Here is a 23119-nt window from a genome sequence, read left to right as displayed (position 1 = left end):
AATATAAGCCATAACATAAATATGCAAGATCTACAATTGTATTCGCTATCAGATTAAGTGTTAAAAAATAAACTTGTCTCACTTGATGTCCATAAGCTCATCAATCAGATAAGAAGTTTGCTGCTGTTCTAAATCATCATCATCTGCTTAGCTAGAAGCTACACTCATCACTACGGTTGCAACCAAAAAATGGAAGGCAACACCGGCGGCGTTCGGGTCGTGTCACGGCGCGTGATCCGGCCGGAGTTGCCGCCGGAGCATGAGACGACGGTGCACCTGACGCCGTGGGATCTCCCTCTGCTCACCGCGGAGTACATCCAGAAGGGCGTCCTCCTGCCCAAGCCGCCCACCGGCGGCGAGCACCTCGTCAAACACCTGGCGTCGTCGTTCGCTCGCGCACTCGGCCGCTTCTACCCCTTCGCCGGCCGCCTCGCCGTGGCCGAGGTGGAGGACGGAGCGTCGCCTCCGAGCAGCATCTCCGTGTTCTTGCGCTGCAACGACGAAGGCGCTGAGTTCGTCCACGCCACGGCGCCCGACGTCGCCGTCGCCGACATCGCCGCCTCGCTGTACATTCCGCGGGTGGTCTGGTCCTTCTTCCCGCTCACCGGGCTGCTTCCCGCGGTCGCTGCGGCGGACTCCCTGCCGGTTCTTGCCGCGCAGGTCACCGAGCTCTCCGACGGCGTGTTCATCGCCATGTCGCTCAACCATGTCGTCGGCGACGGCACCAATTTCTGGGAGTTCATGAACACATGGTCGGAGATCAGTCGAAGCAGAAGCAAACTGGACATCTCGCCGTCGCCACCTCTGGTGGTGAAGAGGTGGTTCCTGGACACCTGCCCGGTGCCGATCCCTCTGCCGTTCGCCAAGCTCGAGCACATCATCCCGCGACGCGACCACCCACCACCTCCATTGCAAGAGTGCTTCTTCGCTTTCTCCGCGGAGAGCATAAGGAAGCTCAAGGCGAAGGCGAACGGCGAGATCGCCGGCGCCGCCGCCACCATCTCCTCCCTCCAGGCCCTGCTCGCTCATGTTTGGCGCTCGGTGTCGCGAGCTCATGGCCTCACGCCGCGCCAGGAGACGGCGTACGTACTGGTCATCGGTTGCCGGGGGCGCGTGAGCGGCATCTCGCCGGGGTACGTGGGGAACGCCGTCGTGCCCGGCGCGGTGAGGCTGACGGCCGGCGAGGTCATGGAGAGAGGGCTCGGGTGGACGGCGTGGCAGCTGAACCGCTTCGTGGCGTCGCTCGACGAGGCCGCCATGCGGGGCGCGATCGCGCCGTGGCCGCGGGCGCCGGAGTTCGCCAACTTCGCGAAGGCGGCGGGAGGCACCGCCGTCCACACGGGGAGCTCGCCGCGGTTCGACGTGTTCGGCAACGACTTCGGGTGGGGGAGGCCGGCGAGCGTGCGGAGCGGCGGCGCGAACAAGTTCGACGGCAAGGTGACGGTGTACGAGGGGCCGGGCGGTGCCGGGAGCATGTCGCTGGAGGTTTGCCTGGCTCCGGCGGCGCTGGGGAAGCTCGTCGCCGACGAGGAGTTCATGGGCGCTGTGACCACGCCGTGAGTTGCATCCATGCATGTACAAGCTACTCCCTCCGTACAAAATACTCCCTCTGTTCAATTTTAATCATCATATTTTCAAAACATAAAAATTCATATTTGATCGTCATATTAGGTGGGACTGTGACAAAAATGCTTCGTATACTGCGTTGCGTGTATGCCTTGCAGCTCTATTAATAGAAATTTTGGTCAAGCATTTTATGCAATCACAACTAATTGGACAGTCAATGAGGCATGCAAGGACATGAAAGGTTGATAGTGCTAATTGATGTTTATCTTGGTATTGTTGCACAAGCCGAATATAATGATAAAAAATGAACGGAGGGAGTATAACAATTTTAGGGGGAACGCCTGGACGGGTCGTATCATGGCAGTCCAGATTTATAATACTAGATGGATACCCTGCGCGTTGATGCGGGAGAACTGTGTAATAATATAGTAGATATGAATTCCAAAAAAAATTTCTTACCTACTATATGATTTTTTTCATGTGTTTATATATCTTTGTCCCTTTATCAATTATCCATAGGTTATAAATGGTTATGTTGTATGGTGTGTCTTTTGGGGGAAGAGATGTAATTTACACTTTTGATGAAGGGAGCGTATCCTATGCACACAGGCCCTCGCGTGTACACACCGTGTACACCAACTAAAAATCATCACAAAAAATTCTAGGAAAATTCATACATGTACTTTCAATAGTATTATATCTACGTGCAAAGTCGCATCTTCAAATTCATTCTACATAGAGAATAACAAAAAAGATAAAATTCTGATAAAATTGCAACCTTAAAACTGTCAGATTTTTTATTTTTTTTTGTTATGGCTAAAATATAATGAATTTGACGTTAAGATTTTAACCCTAGGTGTGATACAATTGAAAGTATGTGTATGATTTTTTCTAGATTTTTTGGTGATATTTTTTAGTTAGTGTGCACGTGTGTACACGTGAGGGCCTGTGTGCATAGGATATGTTGCCCTTGATGAATCATCCAAAGGCTAAAAACAATTGAGGTGATGTGAAGAGATGCAATTGAGGTGATGTGGCTTCATGAGAGAAGAGAGAATGGCATTAACTTTATAGAAAATAGGGATTAGAATATGTCTCATCCACCTAAAAGGTGTTATATTTTAGGACGAAGGGAGTACTTACTGCCCATTGTTGTCAATATCATGTACTCCTATCTCATAGGTTGTGTTTAGTTTATGAAATTAGGGAGAAGTTTGGAGAAAGTTGATAGTTTGGAAAAAAGTTAGGAGTTTATGTGTGTAGGAAAGTTTTGGATGTGATGTGATGTGATGGAAAGTTGGGAGTTGGAGAGAAGTTTGGTGTGAACTAAACTGAGCAGAAAAATTGAGAAATTTCATCACCATGGGCGGCATGCAGAGAAAATGGTATAGCCTACCATGTGAGGTGGTGGGTGGCCATCCTTTGACAATGGAGGAGATCAGGAGATCATGGAAAATGATCTCTTAAACTATTGTTGCTTAAACTATGACAAATTTCATCACCATGCTTAGGCTATTCCTGCTTGCACAGTTGCACCAATTAGTAATCCTGCTTGCATGTTATTATAATAGTTATGAACATATTTAAATTACGCTACTGTTGCTGTTGCTTGCACAGTTGCACCAATTAGTATCACTGCTTGCATGTCATTATAATAGTTATGAACATATTTAGAAACATAATAGGATAATGAATATATGATACTCGCTTCGTCCTATAATATAATAATTTAGTATTAGATAAGACGCATCCTAATAATGCGAATTTAAACAGTCCCCTAGTACTACGAATCTAGATAAGAGGTTTGTCTAGATTCATGTATAGTACTAGAGTATTTCTCATATATTGCTAGATCCTTATATTGTATAATGGAGGGAGTATATCACTTCATAAATATACCAGTTTAAATTTAAATTCTATAACTTGCAACAAATACGTAGCACTGCACAATGCTATGGATAACCTACATTGCACATATTCTACTAGTCTAGCATCGTACGGTCTCACACACTCGCCGCGTGGCCCCAAGCGGTATCGCGTCCTCATCACGCGAAGTTGTACAGTAATGCATGATTTCGCACTTCCATTCTACGACAACAACATACTTCTATGAATCCCTTTTAAACATGTATATTTATGTAAAACCAATAAAAAGAGATATATTTTCACTTTTTTTCCTGCCCGCACACTGCGGCTTCTGTCTTACTCTTTCTGTCCCAAAATATAAAGGATTTTGGAGGGATTTGACATATCCTAATACGACGAATCTAGACTGGTATTAAAGTTTAGATTCAAAGTATTAGGATATATTATATGCTTCTGAAATTTCTTATATTATGAGACAGATGGAGTACCGTCTATCGTCTGACATCCTCGACCAGGCCATCGGATGACAGGGGGCGGTGCCCATGTGGTCCTTCACCGGAGACTCCCATTTTCTCCCCCGCACACAAGGGCATTCCCGTTAGTTATTAAGCAAAGATTAAAGGTTTATCACATTTTCTCATCCGCAAATTCTTAAAACACCATTAGAATGCAGGATTCAAACACTGAAACATAATAGAAATGTACCAATAAAATGTCATGCGTGTTGAATTCGGAGTATTACAGAAACCAAACCATAGAAAAGTTTCCAAACTAATGTTTGGATGATACATTAGAAAAACAAGCAGGAACTAAGGCATAACCTCGTGCTCTTTTTAATCAAAACTTTTTTATGGATTGGCTCATTATAAATGGGTGTAACATGCCATGCTCTTACGTTTTAAAGGATTAGGCCCATATAAATAGAGATGAGTTCAATATGGACAAAACATTGGATCTGCTTATGTATACTTAACGCTTGAGAGCGTGTTGCACGTGGTGGGAGGAAGAGACACGGAAGGATTCCATCAGACCTAGGCCCTGTTTGTTTCAGCTTATAATTATTATAATCTAGATTATTAAACCAGATTGCTATAAGCTGGATTATAATAAGCTGATATAAAATAAGCTGTGAGTTGTTTGTTTGTCTGGATTATTGGAGGCATGGATTATTGGGTTTGAAAGTCTAAAGTCTATAATGCCCTCAGCTATCTGTTCGGTTGATGGCATAGGTGGGTAATTTTTCTCAAGTATGTAGGGGCAGTGGGTTTTTAGCCACTCAATAATCTGAAAAAAGCTCTTTTAGAGCAGCTTATTAGATTATAATAATCTGACTTATAGATTATAATAATCTGCTATAATAATCTACTTGTTTGTTTCAGCTTACTCCTAATAAGCTAGATTATAATAATTTTAAGCTAAATCAAACAGGGCCTTAATTTATCCCTATAGTGGACATTGAAGGATTTCATAGGAATTTATCCCTATATATATACAGGAGGGGAAACGGAAGGCAGTAGAGAAATTGCAAAATAATATATAGGGATCAATCCTTTGGTATCCTTTATGAAAAGGATTTCATTGGATTTTTTTTCTTACTTAACAAATCCCACCAAATATTCTTCCCTTTTTCTTCGTTTCAAAGGAAACCTGGGATTATAAGTAGGCAGCGGATTTAATAAGGAAACCTTGGATTATAAGTAGGCAGCGGATTTAATAACGTGCAATTTAAATCAGTGGTAAATTTATAATTGTATGTGTTTTGGATATAGATAGCCATATGGCCCGAGGCCCGTGGCCCGGCCCAAGGCACGCCATTTTGGCCTGGCCCAAGCACGGCACGGCCCAACTCGGGGTCGTGCCCGTGCCGCACCCTCGGCACGGTGGGCTGGCCCGGCACGGCATGACCGAATTAAAAAAGTAGAGGGACGTAAAATAGACTTAATGAACCATATCAGATAGGGCCCAAAGAGAAGAGGAATACAAGATAGACTTATTTCCAGCCATATGGACCCAGCCCACAGAGTTGAGGGAAGAAAAATAGACTTATTCTGTGGAAAACCACGATGGACCGTCGTGCCTTTGGGCTGGCACGCCACGGCCCTGATCACTAACCTCGGCCCAGGCACAGCTGGGCCTGGGCCGTGCCGCCCGTTTGGCCATCTATAGTTTTAGTTTTGGATACTGGAATATTGACACCACTACTATTTAACCCCATCATTGTTCTCTTATATTTCATCTTTTAGCTCTTTTAATTGTGGATCTCCCTGTGTAAAGTCGGGTAAGCCTCCTCGGATGCCCTTTATCATATCAAATCATTCATTCACGATTGTACGTTACTCGTTTGTTTTTCAAAGACCCCGTACGTAAAGCGGACTGCTGAGCGGCAAACATGGAGGCCACCGCCCGCAGGGTGGATCAAGTGGTTCAAAGCTAGGGCGGCCGGCGTAGCTAGATGGCATTCCCATGGCCTGGATGCTCTCATCGATGACATGATGGAGGCCCTTGCTTGCCGGGATGGGATGTACAACTTGCCGGCCGAGAGAAAGTAAGTTAATTTCCCGAGAGAAGTACAACTTTGGAAGCAGGGTGGCATCCAAAGATGGCATATATACTGCGCCGATTACCAGAGATGCCATACAGCTTAGCTCCGGTTTTCATGGTTTTACTTTACTCTATACCCACCGATCTTGTAATCGTGTAGCTCATGCCTTAGCGAAGCTGATGACAGGCTGGGTGAGTGGCATTCAGTCCCAGCTTGTATCGAGCACCTAGTGACTGAAGGTTGTAATTCTGCAGTTTCTTGATGAATGAAATGAGCTCTGAATAACAACAACAACAACAACAACAACATAATAATAATAATAATAATAATAATAATAATAATAATAATAATAATAATAATAATAATAATAATAATAATAATAATAATAATAATAATAATAAAAATAATAATAATAATAATAATAATAATAATAATAATAATAATAATAAATAATAATAATAATAATAATGATTTTTCCTCTTCAAGCGTCCTCTCATTCGCTTTATTGCATTTTATCTAGATATAAAAAAATATTTTAAATAATATGAGATATATCAGTTCACAAATATGCGTGGTTAAATTGGATTTTTACAAGCTGTAACAAAACAATGAATTAAACTCTGACTAGTATCCGTGTTCATGGTTATATTTGTTAAAGACAAATTTAAAGTTGTGTATTCGCGGAGTTATATGCCATATGTTTAAAAATTATAAATACTAGTAGGGTGTCCGTGCATTGCAACAGGGAAAATCACACCAAGTGAAATGATGTTAAATAATCATTGGGTGTAAATCGGATGTAACAAAAACATTAATATAGAACTAATGATAAGTATGTCACATATTTATAATTTTCACATCTTTATAGTATTCACATGCTAGTACCACATATAACAAAATTAATGAATGGAACGGCACATTAAGGACCACAAATTAGAAAGTTTGTCTATAGTTTCATCTACTTCTCATTCCTAATGCTTATAGACAATTGCTAATCATATATTTAAAAAACTAAATGGTACCTAATCCTTTTGGAAAGGAATGGATCTGCATTTGCATGCTGAGAAGCAATGGTTAAAGTTGTTTACAAAATTCTACACAATGGTTCTCATTCTATAGCAAAACAAATAACAGAACGGTTCCCATGGAAGTCAGGGTTATTGCGGAAGAAGTTTGGTGCTTGACAATCGCCTCAACACCCTCATTTCCTTCTAAAGTATACTATTGCTCACTTTGGAACAACAATGAACCAATAGCAGCTATGCACAGGGAGCACCCGATCAGACCTTGCTCCTACTGTTGCTAGTGGTAATACTCCAGAAGCTTCAAACTGCTAGCCAAACAATTGTAAACAAGCTTGCAGTCAGGATTGGATTTTACAACTTGGAGCTTGCAAACGAAAGGTGCAGACAATATTAAGAAATATGGATTATTATCAAATGTGCAACATTTGATAACAAAAAAAAGCTTAGGTTTCCAGCCTCGTTATCAAATGAGCAATATTAAGAAATGTATTTTGTTCGCGGAGAGCCTGTTTTAATCTATTTTCATGCAAGCATTACTGGGAGTTTTTGTCCTTCGACATTTTGCAATGCTTTTGGATTGGCTTCGAATATTATTCTTCGTCCTTAGTATTTTCAGTATTTCCAGTTTGCACAAATTACTGAACAAGTGCAAAATATTTTTTCATATCATTCACACAAGGAAAACAGGGAAAATAGTTTGTTTACCTTCGATTCTGTTGAGGATCTGAAGACGTCAACCAGAAACAACAGGATACGGGCACCGAATTTCTGCTACTTACCTTCATGAAAGTACCTACGTAGTGAAAAATCGCAAATCAGGCTTACATGATAAAGATTCCATTTTTTCGCCAGTTGATTCCAGATAATAACATATAAGCTATAACATGAGTGAGTTTCACACTATTCATCATATTGCAGTATATTTATTAAGATTTCTTGTTGATCCTTTTAATATAGCTTAATTCATCAATCATTCATAGTCAAATAGTGTCTTATCACACAATCTTGACATTATTCGCTTCTTTTGAAAAGAAATTTTGGTTTGACAAACTTAAATACTGTCATGTCAAATTCCCACAACCTTAATTGGATGCTCTCGTCAATGACCTTGACCTCAAGACCCTGAATTTCCATAGAACAGATCAATATGAACCCTTACTATTGAGAAACCACATGCTTTTTAGAGAGTGAAGCATACCTCTCCCTGTCATGCTTTCTTCTAACCTCAGCAGCAGTTAAGTTTGTTACATTGGCCAGTGTGCCTCTTCCTATAACATGTGGCCGGGAAAACTCAAATCAAACCATTATGTGATCAATAACTTGGTGTGCCTCTTCCTATTAATTATAGATAGGCAGTGAAGATATAACTTACGAAAGAATAGACTTGATTGTCTTGACAAATCTGGCATGGAGTTCCCATAATTTTTCATTGTATTAAGATGACGCCTCCTATTTGTGCAGGGTTCTACCAAGGTTTAAGTCACCAACTGAAATAGCATAGAGCATGCAAGTCAGAAACTGAAATAACATGGTTTAGAGGGAGGATCCAGTCTGTACTGTATGCTCAGGTCACAGCCACCTCCAGAATAATTTCCAGGACTACAAGGGCCAATGTCCTGAAAGCGACAATGTGTTGATCCAAAGTTAGTTGATCAGTTAAGGAAGATAATTGGGTCTTGCTGTTTGTGTTACTATCGAATGTGATGAAGAAACATAATGAATGGAGATGGATGAATTTGTGAGAAGAAAAAAAATCTTCAGTACGCTAATAAGTAAATAGGAGATCATTTTATCCAAGGACACAAAGATATAATACATCCGAACAGAACCTCAAAAATACCACTGATAAGTATATTAAGGAATGCACAAATCATATTCCTTCTCACACTGGCATGAAAAAGAGCAAATTTAACAAACTGAAATTTAAAACTCAAATAAGATTTAACTAATCTTATTTCGAAGCTCTTTATGGATGGAGCAAATCAGTAGTCAAATATTGCACTAACCAATCACAAAACCATAAGCACACATTGCAACTACATAAATAGATTCATCCTAAAAGATATGACTCAAATTTCACACTCAAATCTTTATTATTTGAGGATTTATGAACAGAGGACATCACCTTAACATATAGTCTCTGCTTTGCTGCTCCATGACCAGCATAGTGGCAATGGCTCACTCATCACAATGTTGCGTAGTGCCCTAAACCACCAGACACTTAGTTTATCAGCATGCTACGCAGAAACAAGTTGAGTAAAATATAGCCCGCTTCTACAAATCATCCCAGACAATCATGTTAAGCTGGCAAACATCCATAGTGCACTACATATACAAGTTCCTCCATAGAGAACTACCTGAATCATGTATGCGTAGTAAACATCCTGGTAAACTCTTCCTAGACAAAACATGGCATATCACCAGGCTATATTAGCAAGGATTAACACCTAAGTGGTTTCCCTGATCATCACGACTGTAACGACTATATAATAACACAAATAAAAAAACAATATCAGCTTCGTCTGTCTTATGCTTGAAAGCTAAAATTAAAATTTCAAAACTTAATTTTGAAGTTGAATTTGTTGTATTTTGTCGTAGTTTATTTTACAGTATGCCCTTTTTAATCGGTAAAGGCACGCATACAAAAAGTTTTTTTTTCAGTTGCTAATCCACGAGATAGATTAAAGATTAATATAAAGAAAAAGAGAGAAAAGATAAAATTATTTAGCACTAAAATATCACCACATTCTTCGTAAACCATCTAATTCCAGATTACTCCATATTCTAGTATCATGGAAATGTAATGCATATTTTCCTGTACTCATACGAAATATGCAAACACGCTCAAATCTAACTTGTCAAAGCTTGGAAGGCTCAATCCAAGAGAGCTATGATTTTCAATTAGTCACAGGAACTCCAGTATCCAACTTTAAAAAAAAACAGTATACAGTATCTGCACAATAGCTTCATGCCAACCAAAGTAACTTCAAAATGCAACCCTCTCAATCCAACACCAGTATCTAGTATCTACACAATAGCTTCATGCTGACTGCAGTTACTTCAAAACGTGACCCTCTCATTCTGCAATCCACAATGACTTGATCTTTTGAGCTGCATTTCAAAACCAAAATTAACCAAAGGATCTTAACACCTGAAGAAAAAAAAACTGCAGAAGCGAGGATCACCCAACAACATTCTCAGCTACTTTCCAGTCTTTGAACGTGCATCCCTAGTTTTCCAGCTTTGTGTGTTTTATCCGATAACAATAAATTGATATAGCAAGACCAGCCACGCTATCAATCACCTTTAGAAAAATGATCTATAGAAAAAATATATTTATGTACTGTGTACCTCCATATCAGGAGAATCTTTGATTGGATTTAAAAGAAATAGCAAGTTTTATGTACAGGGGGTTCAGATGTAAACATCTTACAAAATATAATTTTCGATGCAGCCAGTTGCACAAATACTGCTAGAAAATTAATGGCATTCAAGTGAATCACATATTTTAGGGAACAAAGGTGCAAAGCAATCGCAGAATTTCAGTATAATAATATTCAACATAAGATATTATCCTCCAAAGATCAGATCTTATAGGTGATTTATTTCACCGTCTTCAGAAAACACCTAATACATACAAAGCCATACGTGAACTAAACTGTGAAGAAACACTCAGCAGTAAGAATGGAATTTAAGCAAGCATATTGTGGACGGTTAATTAGTCACATAATATACCTTTTCTAATCCGTGAGGACCTCTCTAAACACAATATTTTTTTGTGTATGTTGCAGCCTGTTTAGACAATTCCTTTCCTTTCTTCTCATTGTCCTTCACGCCAGTACGCTTAGACTTTTTATTTTGTTTCTTGTCTTCTACCGGCATCGATAGTATTTTTATGTTTGTTCTAGAGGTTGCTCTAGACAGCGCGACGTATAGTTGACCATGAGAGAAGACAGGCTGTGGTAAGTAGACGCCTGCATTTGGAATGGTTTGACCCTGCGCCTTATTGATGGTCAATGCAAAGCTCAATCTAACCGGAAATTGCTTCCTCTTGAAGCGAAACGGAAACATCTCATCATCAGAAGGACATAGAGGTATCCGAGGAAGGAAAACTCTCTTTCCAGCATGCTGCCCTACAACAATCTCCGCGTCAATAGCATTTTTTCCGAACTGACGAACCACCAGCCTTGTCCCATTGCAAAGCCCGTTGGCTGGGTCAATGTTCCTCAAAAGCATGATGGGGCAGTTTATCTTCAGCTTAAGCACATGCGGAGGTAGCCCATTTGGAGTTAGAGAGTTCAAGAATTCTGGCGGGTAATAGTTATGAGGGTCATCCTCTACTCAATCAAAACTATGATATGTCATCACATCCCCTCTAAACCGCTCAATCATCTTCATGTTTATTCGATCGACGAACTCATTCCGAGTGGACAATATGGCCCTACATGTGATGTAGTTTGGGTCCGTCAGGTTATCGTTTAGGTTGGGGAACACGGTATCGATGAGCCTTTTGAGGTCTGTTTCATTCCCTTTGCACGACACGCAAATATCCGAAGGAAGGCCTATGAGTCCTTCCTTGTTCACCTCCTTGGTTCCATTCCCAACTCGAAGGAGGTAGTCCGCAAACCACGTGTCGCTCTACGCCCTCATATTGCGAACAAGCTTCAATTGAACCATACAATCCCAAAGATAGGACCTGCGTAGAGTGGCATCTGTTATCTGAGACCTAGTGCCCTTCCTAATGACCGGGAGCACCTGCCTGAAATCCCCTCCAAACACAATCGTCTTCCCTCCAAACGGAGAATGCGGGCAACCCATTATATCTCTCATGCTCATATTGAGGGCCTCAACCGCTTGCCTCTTTGTCATGGAGGTCTCATCCCATATTATAAGCGACGCCATCTGGAGAAGCTTCGCCGTCCCACTTTGTTTGGTGAAGCTGCAATAAGACCCTTCCTCAATGTTGAGGGGGATCTTGAACCGCGAATGTGCGGTCCGGCCTCCAGGCATTATAGAAGCTGCAACACCCGACGTCGCGGTTGCCACCGCTATATCTCCTTTGCCGCGAACCGTAGCTAGCAGCGCCCTATACAGGAAAGTCTTCCTCGTGCCTCCTGGGCCATCTACGAAGAAAACACCCCCCTGAGCACTGCCAACTGCATTCATGATTTTGTTGAATGCAGACCTTTGCTCATCATTGAGCTGGTCTGAGAGGTTCATATCGTCCGTCTCCACACCAATGGATGACTCCTCAATAATCTCTCTGGGATCTCCTCTGGTACTATCATGTGATTCGTCAATTTCAGGGAGCGGAAACGATGTGATTTCCTTTCCCATTGATTGTAGCATGCCTCGGATATCTATCAGCACCATCTGTTGGACAACATGAGGGCATGTGTTGTTACGCTTGTAGTCATCAGACATGGCATCTAGATGTTTGTCCCAAAGACCACGGACATCGCTAGGTTCGCAATACACCAATATGGTAGCGAATAACCTGCGTAGCGACAGTGGCATCTGGAAGACCCCGGCCTCCGTAAGGCACTCGTCGAGGGTGTTGTCTGCCTCTATAAGACCCCTTCTTTCAGCTGCAGCACGGAACGAAGGCATGACCACGCCATCAACAATACGTAGGTCTTCGAATGAGGTGGAGCCTGCCACATGGTTTAGCAGCACCCGAAAATAGTAACGCTCCCCCTCTGCCGGGTGGGCACACACAATTCTCCCGACCTGGCCTCCTTTCTCTCTTTTTTTCCAGTATTTACCTGGCGTCTGCCAAGTAAACCACATTGGGAAATCCCTATAAAGGATATCTCGAGCCCAGACATGCTGCCTGTTTGCCTCGAAATACGCTGTAAGCATCGACCTGCCTGCGTCTTCCTTATCAAGAACATCACGGAGATCCTTGTCTGCATCGGAAGCCAACATGTGCATGTTTGGCAGATGAAGTTGCAACTGCCTCACAGACGGCGAGATGTGGCATATGTCAAACCCATATATACGCCACAAGGCTTCTGGAGGGGTCACCCACCTCGCATCCCTGTAGCGCTGAATCTCATCGATTTCGCCGTTGTTATCTGCCTCGTTTATGGATATCGAGGCCCTCTCGTGTCCCTTGTATAGGTATTTAAAGAGGTACTTTATTGCCTTGATACTTGAACAAACCTCGACATTCATGTAACAGTTGTACATCCTTAGAAGATATGGATTGTACGGGACAACCCACCTATTATCGAGAGGGTGGCCTCTAACCATCCTACTCTTGCCGTCATTACGTCTCCTATACAACGGGTATGAATCCTTGCCTTGCGAGGTTGTAGGGTTGAACTCTCGTGGGTAGTTGTTCCTACACTTTCCATCTCGCATGCATTGGCATTTACCATTGAGTGGACCACAAGGGCCATGCATCATATGCTTAACAACCATATCGTACAGCTCTCTATACTTTTTCTTATCGGGAAGCTCAGCCGAGATGATGCAGTCATATTGGTCCGCAGATGTTAGCTTGTATCGACTACTCATGATCAACAAGAAGTGTGCATGCGGCAGACCCCTCTTCTGGAACTCAACATAAACATGTGCAATAACCTTGCCAAGAATGTGTTTCTCGAACAACTGCTTCTTTAGGTCCTCTAACTTGGCTCGAAAGACACAGACCACAAGATCAGGACGATCTTGTGGTGTCTGGCCAGGCTCAAGCTCACGAGTAATTTCATCCCACTTTGGGTTGCTTGTCATTGTAAGGAATACATCTGGCTTCCCATACTTCTGTACTAAGGCCATGGCATCCATGTAGCGGCGCTTCATATTTCGGCCACCACCTACGAACGACGCTGGCAACACAGTCCGTTTGCCGACCGCGCTTGCTCGACTCTCCCCAGCCTGGATGCTGTCCATTAACCCTTGATATAGGTCGGCCCTTATCTCCTTCTGGTTGTTCCTCACATAGTCCAGACGGGAGCTCTCAACCTTGATGTACATGTCAACAGCGAACTGCTGGAACAGGCGTCCCCCGTGAAGTATAGGATTGAAAATCCCACGACGCATCTGGAATTTGTAGCAGTAGTAGTCCCTTACAGAAACTCGTATCCCGCTGTTACAATCTGCACGTGAGAAACGTCTGGGTTAGTGCAGTCATGTAACGGACAATTATCAATTGTTTTAGTCAACACAGTACGAAGATAAACTTACTAGGATCATCGCCATGACGCGTGTTTGCAGCCTCCATGGTTATTTTGTCCTTTGGAAGACCTTGATGCCAACCACTCTCTCCTCTAGGGAAGAACAAAGGATACGAGAGTGGATCGTAACATCCGTAGAAAGGTTGGATGCATTTACGGGTACGGTCGTTACCGTATATTGTCACGCTAGGCTCAAACTTCCTTCTCTCGTTTCCTTCAACCCAGACAGCAGCGACCTCAGTTGTCACCGGCACATTGTAACGCCTTTGGTCCAACCTATGATCTAGATTTAGTGTCACGCGGTAGTTCGCGAGGTCATCAGCCTGCCCCAGACTTCTAAATGTCTCCGAGTACGGGTTGTTCCAAAGGACGTCTGAAACAGTCCTGATCACATCCTGGTCAAGGCTCGGAGAACGACGGAATCTGTGACTCAAGGTTGGATCGTCATCGTAGAAATACAACTCGAGATGCTCTGGACTAGACTCTCTAGGACCGAAAGAATGTATGTTATGATAGATCTGAACATGGGCCCGAAATGTGTACACACCCGAGCTCATGTTTGCAAAGGCCTTGTCAAGGCTTACACCAAGGGTAGTGAACGAGAAGTGACCGTTGAAATATCTAATGTTATCCCGGAAATGCTTGGCATCTGGATCCGAGCTTGTCTAGAGCCTCATCAGTTCAGGGGGTGTCTCGTTTTCTACAAGCTTTATCTTGCCATCCCGACAACAGAAGCCCGACGGTTCGTACTGGAACCTCTTGGCGCCACAATGTTTACAGTCAGGCTCAGGCTTCAGAACATTTGTGCTTTGTGGGATGTTGCTATACACACAGTCAAATGGATCAGGAATCGAAGAGGTCGGTGCTTGCGTGTCGTCGTCATCGGATTGTACCATATCGTCATCCTCATCATCGCCTGGGATTGTTTAGTGGGAAGTAGTTTAGTTTCAAATATCTACTGAAGTGAAAGAGAGTTTCAGGTATAACGACGATGGTACCTAGCCTAGCAAACAAGTAGTATTCATCGTCGGTGTCATCATCCATGAAGGAATCCATATCATCTATAGTGGAATGAAAAGTTAGTATGCGGAAGGTTACAAATTGCAAGTATGAACGATAACATATATATATGATACCATCCTCGAAGGTGCTCGATCGTGCAAGATGATCTGCAGCATGCTCAGCTTGCAGGTTCGATGTAGCTGGCACATCACCGGTTGTTTCCAAGCAAGGCGTTGGATCTAGCAACGACGGGCTGCTACCCTCAGGGCACTCCAATGCAATTGATTCAGCACATGGTTTGTCACGCCTAGCTGCATAGAGTGCATTACGTCGTGCCAAAAGAGCAGACCTTTCCCCTGGAGTAACACTTTGTCGTCTTGACCTAAGGCGGGCATTCATATCATGTATTTCCACATCTGGCATATTTTGCCTTGCTACCCTACGTCGGGCGTTCATATCTAATCTTTGTTCTTTTGTTAGTGATTGATGTCGTGATCTCTGCCGGTTCACCTTAGCTTGCTTCTGCTCCGTTGTAAGAGTCGCAGGCTTGTCGCTACATTGAGGTAGCTTTGACTGTAGATGGTCTTTTGTAATACTGGATGGCGCACACACCACTTCATTATCTATTGATGTGCCAACATAATAAGAAGATCTATGTAATTGTTTGCTCGCCATAATCAATAACAATCTTAATACACATCTAATCTGTTCGCAAAGAGGTTTTTTGTTGACAATTTGGTAGTAACAAACATATTATGAAGAAATATTAGTATTACCTAGAGAGATGTCGTCATTCTGATCATTGCCTTCAAATATACCACATTCATGCATTGGGCTATGTGTATTTTGGTTTCCACTTGTTAGGATTGGATCATAATGAGTTTCACTTCCTGTTGTAACATACAGTAATATATATATATATATATATATATATATATATATATATATATATATATATATATTTGGGTTGTTTGAATTACGCAGCTCAAAGGTACTTCATTGGGACCATAGTGAGCTACATTGTTGATGATTGTAAATGGGAGACGTCTAGGTGTGATGTTGAGATGGGAAGCTTCACTTTCTATTAAAACATAGAACCATCACGTTATCAGACTGTACACAACAATAATGGCATTGCATTCCGCCCTCTTATAGCATGCGGAATGTAATAATATGTTATTCTTACCTTGATGCAGTGTGGGAGAATCATTCACTTCCATTTGGCACGTCGTTATATCAGCAGCGCTTATATTTGTAATATCGCCAAGTGGGGCTGTTCCGACGCCGCGAAATTAGAAGATTGTTTGGCATAATTGGCAGAATATCTTTTCATTAGTACCGATACATATTACAGCAAAGAATAGAGAAATATATGAGGCGACGGAGGATCCTCTGGGTATTAGAGTACATGAAGATGGAGATTATAATTGTATCACCTTCTGCTTTCATGCCTTGTTTCCCTATTCTCACTTTGTTTCTGCAGTCATCCTATAGTTATATCTATGCATGCTAATATATGCTACCAAATGTGCACGAAGCCACAAAATATACTGAAGGCAGTTGTTTACCTCTTAACATGGGGCCATATATTTTTTAGTAACATGAAATGCAAACAATAATCTGATGCGAACATCCATAACACTAAAATTGCATCATATTGTTTTCCTTTTTGTGTTTTTTGGTGGCTGGTACCATGGAGCATGCAAAATATCATTTGTTTGTCAGTTTTTATAAATTCTATTTTTTTTCTGTGGTATACTTTCTAACAAGAAGAAAGGCAGTGAGGGAGCAATGGGTGAGGAGAGCATCATAGAGTAGAGACCGAGGATACATGGAGTTGAGCAAGAAGGCTAATAGTTTTTCTTTTTTTCTAAGGTGGAATGCCATGTGGGCTAGCTCTGTCCAGCATGCGTGATTGTTATCATTTGATGAGGCATTTAACACACTTATCCCACACACTTGCAGTAAGTATTTTTTTCTGCCTTAAATGGTTGCTTGATTAAATTTATGGTTATGCATTGCATTGTCTGGCATTGGAAGTGTGTGAAAGCTAAAGGAAATAAGCATGCACCCCTTCAAAAATAAGATGCAATAGCTGTTGGGTTCTTCATTCATATTCGGTGAAGAGATGCAAATCAATAGAATAGATGGCTTTTTTGTGGATATCTTTGGTCACTCGCTATGTGGGTTAATCAATAGAATAGATGGCCCAAGATGAGTTGAGTTGGCTTGTAGTTACCTTTCACAGCAGCACCAGATTGATTTCCTCCTTGGCATTCCTCCTTCTTTTGGCGCCTCTTCTCACGGGCCTTTTTATTCCTCGCCTCCTTCTCGTCCACACTCAACAAAGCGTACCTCTCTCTAGCACGTTTCCTTCTTAATTCAGCAGCACTGAGATTAGTAATGTCTGAAAGAACTCCAAGGGGAGGATCACCGGCTGAACCAAGAATGGAAAAAATATATGAATGGAACAAATAAGAACATAGGGCAAAGGTTGAGCTATTGACCTATTATTATATTTTTTGAAAAACTCACCTGATCCTGTCAACGATGTCGGTCGAGAGGCCCCAAAGTTGCTATCCATTGGAACCCTGAAATGCACAAGTCAAAATTTATTAGAGTTCAATCCAGTACAAACCATCAGGCAGAATCCCAGTGGTGCTGATGGTAGTATTATAAAAACGTTGAAAATTGGCAACACACAGTAAAGGAAATTAAGCGAATTAATTGGATATACCTTCAATGCAGGGAAGGAGGTTATGTGGGTGGGAAGCAACTGTTCGAACTGATATGGTAATGAAGGATCGCATATATATATATTATATGTCAGTACATTCATTTATACGCCTACCGAAATCATCCGTCAAAAGTATATACCAATAATATATACACAAGAATGATTGCAACGCTGCCCTCCTCCAATCATCATGTCATTAGCAAAACAGTGAGGTGGGTTGGAGAAAAAAAGGAAGTTCTGCATTTGTAAACTAATGATTTTTCAACCTTCATCTTTCATCTAAAAATATTGTTGTATTCCTAAGCACTCAAGCATGCTACTCTTGACACCATAGTTTTTCAATATAATTAACCTGAACTGAGAGTCATCATGATAAATATAGAACAACCCGCGTAAAAAGCATGAATCGTTGTTTGTTCTATAGCTCATGTGTCAGCTGATTGAAAGGTTTGGAAGTGAGGCAGGCACATGGTAACCGAGGTATTATTTCATATTCAACCTATGTACATGAAGAATTATAAAAGAAACCATACATGTTGCAACTGATCTGTACAATATTCAAGTGCATGTTCATTTGGTGCTCATTTCCCCAAAGCAGATTGAGTCCATGGATGGAGCTTCTTACTGGACATTTCATCGAACATGCGGCGGCCATATTGTCGGGCGACATGGTGGGGCAGGAGGGGATAGGAGGGGATACATACCTTCAGATGACGGCGTCTGTGACCACCTTGAGCGGTCGAGGGCGTCGAGGGGCGAGGAGGCGGCGCAGGTCGAGGGCGGTGGGGAGGCGAGGGGCGGCGGCGCGCAGTGGGGACGGCGGCGGCACGGGTGGAGAGGCGAGGGTCGCCGTCGCGGTGTGGGGACGGCTTCTGGTGGAGGTGGAGGGGCGGCGCGGCCGGCGCCTCTCCGGCTAGGGGTGGAGGCGTGGTGGGAAGGCGATGGGCGGCGGCGCGCAGTGGGGACGGCGGCGACGCGGGTGGAGAGGAGAGGGGCGCTGGCGCAGTGTGGAGACGGCTGCTGGTGGAGGGGCGGCGCGGAGGAGAGGCGAGGGGAGGGTGCGGGGCGGCGATGGAGGCGCGCGGAGGAGGGGGCGCGGGTTGCGGGGCGACATGGCTTTTTACGCTTTTTTGTTCCGCATCGCGTGTACCTCTTTTAAATTTTCGTCGCTCCAAACTAGTCTACGTTACTACGTTGGATCGCATGTCTACTTTGGCTTCACCATCACTAATCCAGATTTTTTAAGTAGTAGAGATTCAGTGCCATGAAAAAAATACATTCCATCTAGCAAGCAATATTAAGGCCTTGTTTAGTTGGGAAACAAATTAGGTTTGGTTGTCACATCGGATATACAAGCACACATTTGAAGTATTAAATGTACTCTAATAAAAAAACAAATTACAGATTCCGCTTAGAAACTGTGAGATAAATTTATTAAGCCTAATTAATCCGTCATTAGAGTTTATTGTAGCACCACATTGTCAAATCATGGCGCAAGTAGGCTTAAAAGATTCGTCTCGCAATTTACACGTAAACTGTGTAATTGGTTTTTTTCCACATTTAATACTCCATGCATGTGTCCAAACATTCGATACGATAGGTGAAAAGGTTTTGTTTTGGGAACTAAACAAGGCCTAAGAGCATCTCCAACAGCCTCTCCAAATCGAACTCTCCAAACACCCATATAGCCAACTCTCTATCTGATTTAGCTAGTCAAACTATATACTTACTCCAACAGAATCTTTATTAATCCTCTCCAAAATAAAATCGGACCCACATGTGAGTCTCTCTCTCCTCTTCTTCCTCTCTCCCCCCTTCTTTCTCTTTCCTTCTTTTCCCCCTTCCTTCCCGTCGAGGCGGCCGACGCATGGCGCGGTGGTGCGGTGGCGCGGGGAGGCGGGAGGCGGTGACGGCGACAACGGTTTGGGGGGCGCGGCGGTGGAGCTCAGGGCGGGGATGGCGATGGTGGCAGCGGCTTGCGACGACGACCTCGACGACGACCCCGACGATGACCTCGACAACGACGACAACGCCCCCGACGACCTCGCGAGGAGTACAGTTGCTGCGGGCCACCGTTGGCGAGACGTTTTGACTGGCCAAATCTAGCTAGCCAGCCAACGATTTTGGTCTGCTGGATGGCTTGGCCATCCGGTTAGCCAATCTGTTGGACCTCCTTTTTTGGTTGAATAACCAAAATTTGGCTTGGAGAGGCTGATAGAGAGGTTGTTAGAGATGCTCTAACATCTGAGAGCTCGACATGCATTTATATCATGTCACCAGCCAAAGCAATCACAGATTCATACCTTGATATAAACTCCTAAGCTACTACGTACCATTAGTCCAACACGTACGTACCACTGAGCTCGAGAGCTAGTCGAAATGGAAGGCGGCGTCCACATCATGTCGCGGCGCATGGTCCGACCGGCGGCGGAGCACGCTGGCGAGCTGCCGGACCACGAGACGGTGCACCACCTCACGCCATTGGATCTCCAGATGATCACCGTCGACTACGTCCAGAAGGGCGTCGTCCTGCCCAAGCCTCCCGGCGGAGTTGAGCACGTCGTCGAACACCTTGTCTCGTCGTTCGCTCGCGCACTGGCCCGCTTCTACCCGCTGGCCGGCCGCCTCGCCATCGCCGAGACGGCGTCGCCTGGTGGTGTTCCGACCATCTCCATCTCGCTCCGCTGCAACGGCGAGGGGGCGGAGTTCGTCCACGCCGTGGCGCCCGGCGTCACCGTCGCCGACATCGCCGACTCGCTCTACGTCCCAAGGGTGGTGTGGTCCTTCTTCCCGCTCAACGGCATGCTTGGCACGGACGCCGCCGTGGAGTCCCGCCCTGTCCTGGCGGCGCAGGTCACCGAGCTCGCCGACGGCATGTTCGTCGCCATGTCGCTCAACCACGGCGTCGCCGACGGGTTCACCTTCTGGCACTTGTTCCGCACCTGGTCGGAGATCAGCCGCCGCAGCGATGACAGCGCCGACCTCGAGCTCTCCACGCCGCCGCCGGTGTTCGACAGATGGTTCGTGGACGGCATCCCAATGCCGATCCCTCTACCCTTCGCCAAGCTGGAGGACATGGTCCGGCGGCCTGTGTACACGCCGGTGGAGGAGTGCTTCCTCCATTTCTCGGCGGAGAGCGTGAGGACGCTGAAGGAGAAGGCGAACGCCGAGATGGCCGCCGCCGCCGCCACGGCCACCATATCCTCGCTCCAGTCGGTGCTCGCGCACACCTGGCGAGCTGTGTGCCGAGCCCGCCGCCTCGCGCCGGAGATGGAGACGAGCTATGGCCTTTCCGTGGGATTGCGAGCACGGGTCAAGGAGGTGCCACAAGAGTACATGGGCAACACGGTGGTGGGCGCCGTCGCGAAGGCCACCGCCGGCGAGCTCCTCGACAAAGGGCTGGGCTGGGCGGCGTGGCTGCTGAACCGCGCCGTGGCGGCGTCGGGCGACGAGGCGAGCGTGAGGCGCATGGTGGCGGCGTGGCCGGAGAAGCCGAGCTTCATGATGGTGGCGGACCTGCAGAACGCCGGCGTGATGGTGATCTCAGGCTCGCCGCGGTTCGACGTGTTGGGCAACGACTTCGGGTGGGGGAGGCCGGTGGGCGTCCGGAGCGGCGCCGGGAACAAGGTGGACGGGAAGATGACGGTGTACGAGGGGCGCGGCGGCGGGAGCATGGCGGTGGAGATTTGCCTGGCACCGGAGGCGCTCGCGAGGCTAGTCGCCGACGAGGAGTTCATGAGCGCGGTGACTGCGCCGCCGCCGACACATCACTGACGTCAGTGGCTGAACGGCGACACATGGTTAATTCTAGTACGAATCTAGACAAAGGCAAAACAAATCTAGTACGGGATGTCCACTGTCCTATCTAGATTCGTAGTTTTGTAATGTCGCATTTTATATTAGATTTGTTTTTATGAGAGGAAGAGAGAACTATGTATTTTATTTACTAGGAATAAGTCTACTCCATCCCTGAAGTATTAGGGTTGGTCTACTTCATCAGCTGAATTATTAGAGTTCATCAAACTTAGTATTGTGAGAGTACCAATCAATTTTAAAATTATTATTTACCATTTTAAAGCATGTTAAATATGCAACTGAAGGTTGCAACAAGTAAAAATCCCTCATTTTGATGTCTACCACCCATCCCATGAAAATTCCTCATTTCCTAACTGGATTGGTCTTTTTTGGGATGGAGTAGTATTTACGAGTACCATTAAAAATATCTTTTGTGGGTTCGGAGAAGAAAATTCCGAACCACTATGGGTACATTTTAATCAGGAAAAATTTACGAATATACTTTTTTTTTAATAATTTACGTTTATATGCTTGTATAGGAAGGATTTGCATAAATATACTCAGATCCCGCAGCTCCAAAACGCGAGACTAAGGGTCCGCGGGACGGTCGAGCAGCACAGCGACGGTCCCACGGCTCCAAAATGCAGCACCAAAGTAGCCATCGATTTATCACTGGGCGGCACTGTTTTTGGCACTGTTCAGGTCTATCACAAATATTGTCAAAATAATTAACAAAATATTGTCAATCACATATTTTTATCTAGATAGTGTGATTGACAACTCACACTAAAGGCATCGAATCATCTCCATCTTTCTTCTTCTTCACCCACTGCAACTACAGTCATTTTGCTAGTGTAAACAAAAATATAAAGGGAATAGCATATCTAGGTGAATTAAAAAAATACATACTTATTACATTAAAACTGTAGATTACGGTCTTACAAATTTAGACTGAGCTTTAAGTTTAGGTCTATCACAAATAGATAAAAATATGTGATTGACACATATAAAAACCGATGAAACAATCAAGTATTGTTGGCCTAATTTTGTACGTAGATGGGCACACCTCGCTCTTCTAAGTTGGAACGACAGTCTGCCTGTTCCATACATACCTCATCAAATTAACCTGCCATCCCTAACACCAACCCGCAAGCCTCTCTCATCAAATTATCTCTTTGAAAAAACAAACTTCTGACGGCGAATCTAAATAAGTGCATATTCAGATTTATTCCCCGAGATTATCTTTTTTAGAAAAAAGAGTTTGAAGCATCTCAGTGCTTTGATAGCGTCATTCTGAGACTGATTGGGCATTCGGGCCAAGAAGCTATTTAAAAGTCTAGTCAAGAGGCATCCGTATCACCAAGTCTCGGGCCTTGGGTCGCTGCAAACAAATAAGAACATACTA

At 44.1% G+C, this 23119-nt stretch overlaps 4 protein-coding genes across 13 annotated transcripts; 2 read left to right on the top strand and 2 right to left on the bottom strand.

Moving 5' to 3' along the window:
* Positions 1–99: 99 nt before the first annotated feature.
* LOC4344488 (uncharacterized acetyltransferase At3g50280-like) lies at positions 100–1752 on the top strand. The gene has a single exon (XM_015793604.3). It carries the CDS (start codon positions 190–192, stop codon positions 1558–1560), a length of 1371 nt encoding a protein of 456 aa, XP_015649090.1. The 5' UTR covers positions 100–189; the 3' UTR covers positions 1561–1752.
* A 5111-nt stretch (positions 1753–6863) lies between these two features.
* On the bottom strand, positions 6864–14737 carry LOC9269978 (uncharacterized). 8 transcript variants are annotated; one of them, XM_066303566.1, is made up of 8 exons: positions 14191–14737; positions 9125–14102; positions 8557–8615; positions 8372–8486; positions 8198–8267; positions 8081–8121; positions 7705–7792; positions 6864–7304 (listed from the first exon to the last, which is right to left on the bottom strand). In XM_066303566.1, exons 1-2 carry the CDS (start codon positions 14735–14737, stop codon positions 11638–11640), a joined length of 3012 nt encoding a protein of 1003 aa, XP_066159663.1. In that variant the 3' UTR covers positions 6864–7304; positions 7705–7792; positions 8081–8121; positions 8198–8267; positions 8372–8486; positions 8557–8615; positions 9125–11637. The 8 variants fall into 8 exon arrangements, with proteins under 8 accessions (XP_066159663.1, XP_066159665.1, XP_066159668.1 ...); XM_066303568.1 differs by having other exon boundaries at positions 8372–8615; positions 9125–9273; positions 9357–14102; XM_066303571.1 differs by having other exon boundaries at positions 8372–8615; positions 9125–9204; positions 9357–14102.
* Positions 14605–19061, bottom strand: LOC136351442 (uncharacterized). Of its 3 annotated transcripts, XM_066303575.1 has the most exons (8): positions 18624–19061; positions 17920–17967; positions 17718–17773; positions 17422–17619; positions 16369–16455; positions 15317–15805; positions 15179–15241; positions 14605–15096 (listed from the first exon to the last, which is right to left on the bottom strand). In XM_066303575.1, exons 3-8 carry the CDS (start codon positions 17764–17766, stop codon positions 14846–14848), a joined length of 1137 nt encoding a protein of 378 aa, XP_066159672.1. In that variant the 5' UTR covers positions 17767–17773; positions 17920–17967; positions 18624–19061; the 3' UTR covers positions 14605–14845. The 3 variants fall into 3 exon arrangements, with proteins under 3 accessions (XP_066159672.1, XP_066159671.1, XP_066159670.1); XM_066303574.1 differs by having other exon boundaries at positions 17920–19061; XM_066303573.1 differs by lacking the exon at positions 17920–17967.
* Positions 19062–20228: 1167 nt separating this feature from the next.
* LOC4344487 (uncharacterized acetyltransferase At3g50280) lies at positions 20229–21902 on the top strand. Its single transcript, XM_015794947.3, has one exon. The coding sequence runs from the start codon at positions 20299–20301 to the stop codon at positions 21691–21693; it is 1395 nt and encodes a 464-aa protein (XP_015650433.1). The 5' UTR covers positions 20229–20298; the 3' UTR covers positions 21694–21902.
* The last annotated feature ends 1217 nt before the right edge of the window (positions 21903–23119 follow it).

The sequence above is a fragment of the Oryza sativa genome, chromosome 8 (assembly GCF_034140825.1).
Source record: "Oryza sativa Japonica Group chromosome 8, ASM3414082v1".
NCBI lineage: Eukaryota > Viridiplantae > Streptophyta > Magnoliopsida > Poales > Poaceae > Oryza > Oryza sativa.
The sequence above is the reverse complement of the archived record's forward strand: the minus strand, read 5'-3'. Positions and strand labels throughout refer to the sequence as shown.